The sequence below is a fragment of the Phytophthora parasitica genome (genome assembly GCF_000247585.1).
Source record: "Phytophthora parasitica INRA-310 unplaced genomic scaffold supercont2.75, whole genome shotgun sequence".
Lineage (NCBI taxonomy): Eukaryota > Oomycota > Peronosporomycetes > Peronosporales > Peronosporaceae > Phytophthora > Phytophthora nicotianae.
Window position 1 is genome coordinate 128,073 of NW_008649061.1, and position 1,298 is coordinate 129,370.

Here is a 1,298-nt window from a genome sequence, read left to right on the forward strand (position 1 = left end):
TGTAATTTTGGTACAAAACGTTTAGAGAGAACTTCGTCAAGTCCGTTGCCAAGGTATTACACCAAATGAATTGTCAATCGATACACCGTCGTAGAGAAATAATTACTCGTACACTAAGCGCTATCAAGACTTGTGCGTTTGGCGACGTGCTGGGGAGAGTACAGGTAGAGAAGTACTGGGTCCATTTTCCAGAATATTAGCTGATTGAAGACAGCAATACTATATATTAAAATGTGCTTTAAAAAGACAATTTGTAGTGTTTTTTTTTAGATGTATTTATGTTTGGAATATCTATGACGTCTGCATCAATCTCTAAGTTAATAGCGTTAAACCGCATTTGCGGAAGTCGGTGTTTTGGGGTGGAAGCCGTCTGTAAAGCCGCCGCCATCGTAGGTAATACCACATTAGTTGTCTGTGATAACTCAAAGCGATTTGGATCTCGCCTTGTTCCATTTACTCCAGCTCTCTGCTTCCGCGCCTTTTTACTTCGTCGTCTCTCCTGTCTTCTCGAGGCAATAGTCTCCGGTTCAAGAATAATTGGGGCCGGAGCTCGTGTGGCATCTTGATAAGTAATCCACCAATGAGCGTGGAAATCCTGCGGTGTTAGCGTTCCATTTGCCTCTTCGATTTCCAGTAGCTTATGAAAGCACGGCAACCCAGTAGTTTTTGAGTAGACTCCACTGCACAGGCATCGGCTAATCGTTTGAAGTTGAGACAAACAGCACTTCAGCGCATGCACATGAATTTTACGAACGACACCAGCAAACAGCTTCCGGCGTAGTCGGTTCTGCATTTTTATTTGAGAATCCGAAATTATGGCCTTATGCTGGTGGATGGACTGGTTCCACCAGTGACGCATCAAGTTCAACATGGTGAGAATATCCGAACGCGAGCTTCCGAGCCATTTCTTCAGGCTTGCATGGTATCCGCGTGAGGTTTCTTGAAGTCCAAAGTGTACGACATCATTGGTCCAGCATCTAACTATTCGCCGCTTCCAAATGTCGAGCCAAACCGTGTCGATGTAAGTAGGTTCCTCGTGAGACAGCCGATGTAAATACGCTCGACGGTCCTTGTATTCCGGTTCGGTACGAGCACGTACAAGATCCAAAAATGCATCACAGAATTCCCGGTGTTGCTCCGAGTCCTTCCACTTCGGTGTGCGATCTGTTGATTTTTCTGTGTTGAGGACTCGAGGGAATCTGTGTTGCCGTGCATGAGTCTCGACGACCTTAACAATGTGCCAAAGACACAAAAGTGAAGGGCAGTTCGGGAATACGAGCTCTAAGGAATTCAAAAGT

General features: G+C 45.4%; 1 protein-coding gene across 1 annotated transcript; it reads right to left on the reverse strand.

Annotated features, from left to right (window-relative positions):
• Positions 1-638: 638 nt before the first annotated feature.
• On the reverse strand, positions 639-871 carry PPTG_17890 (hypothetical protein; the record flags this gene model as incomplete). The annotated part of the gene is made up of 2 exons (XM_008915763.1): positions 639-680; positions 755-871. 2 exons carry the CDS (start codon positions 869-871, stop codon positions 639-641), a joined length of 159 nt encoding a protein of 52 aa, XP_008914011.1.
• Positions 872-1,298: the final 427 nt, after the last annotated feature.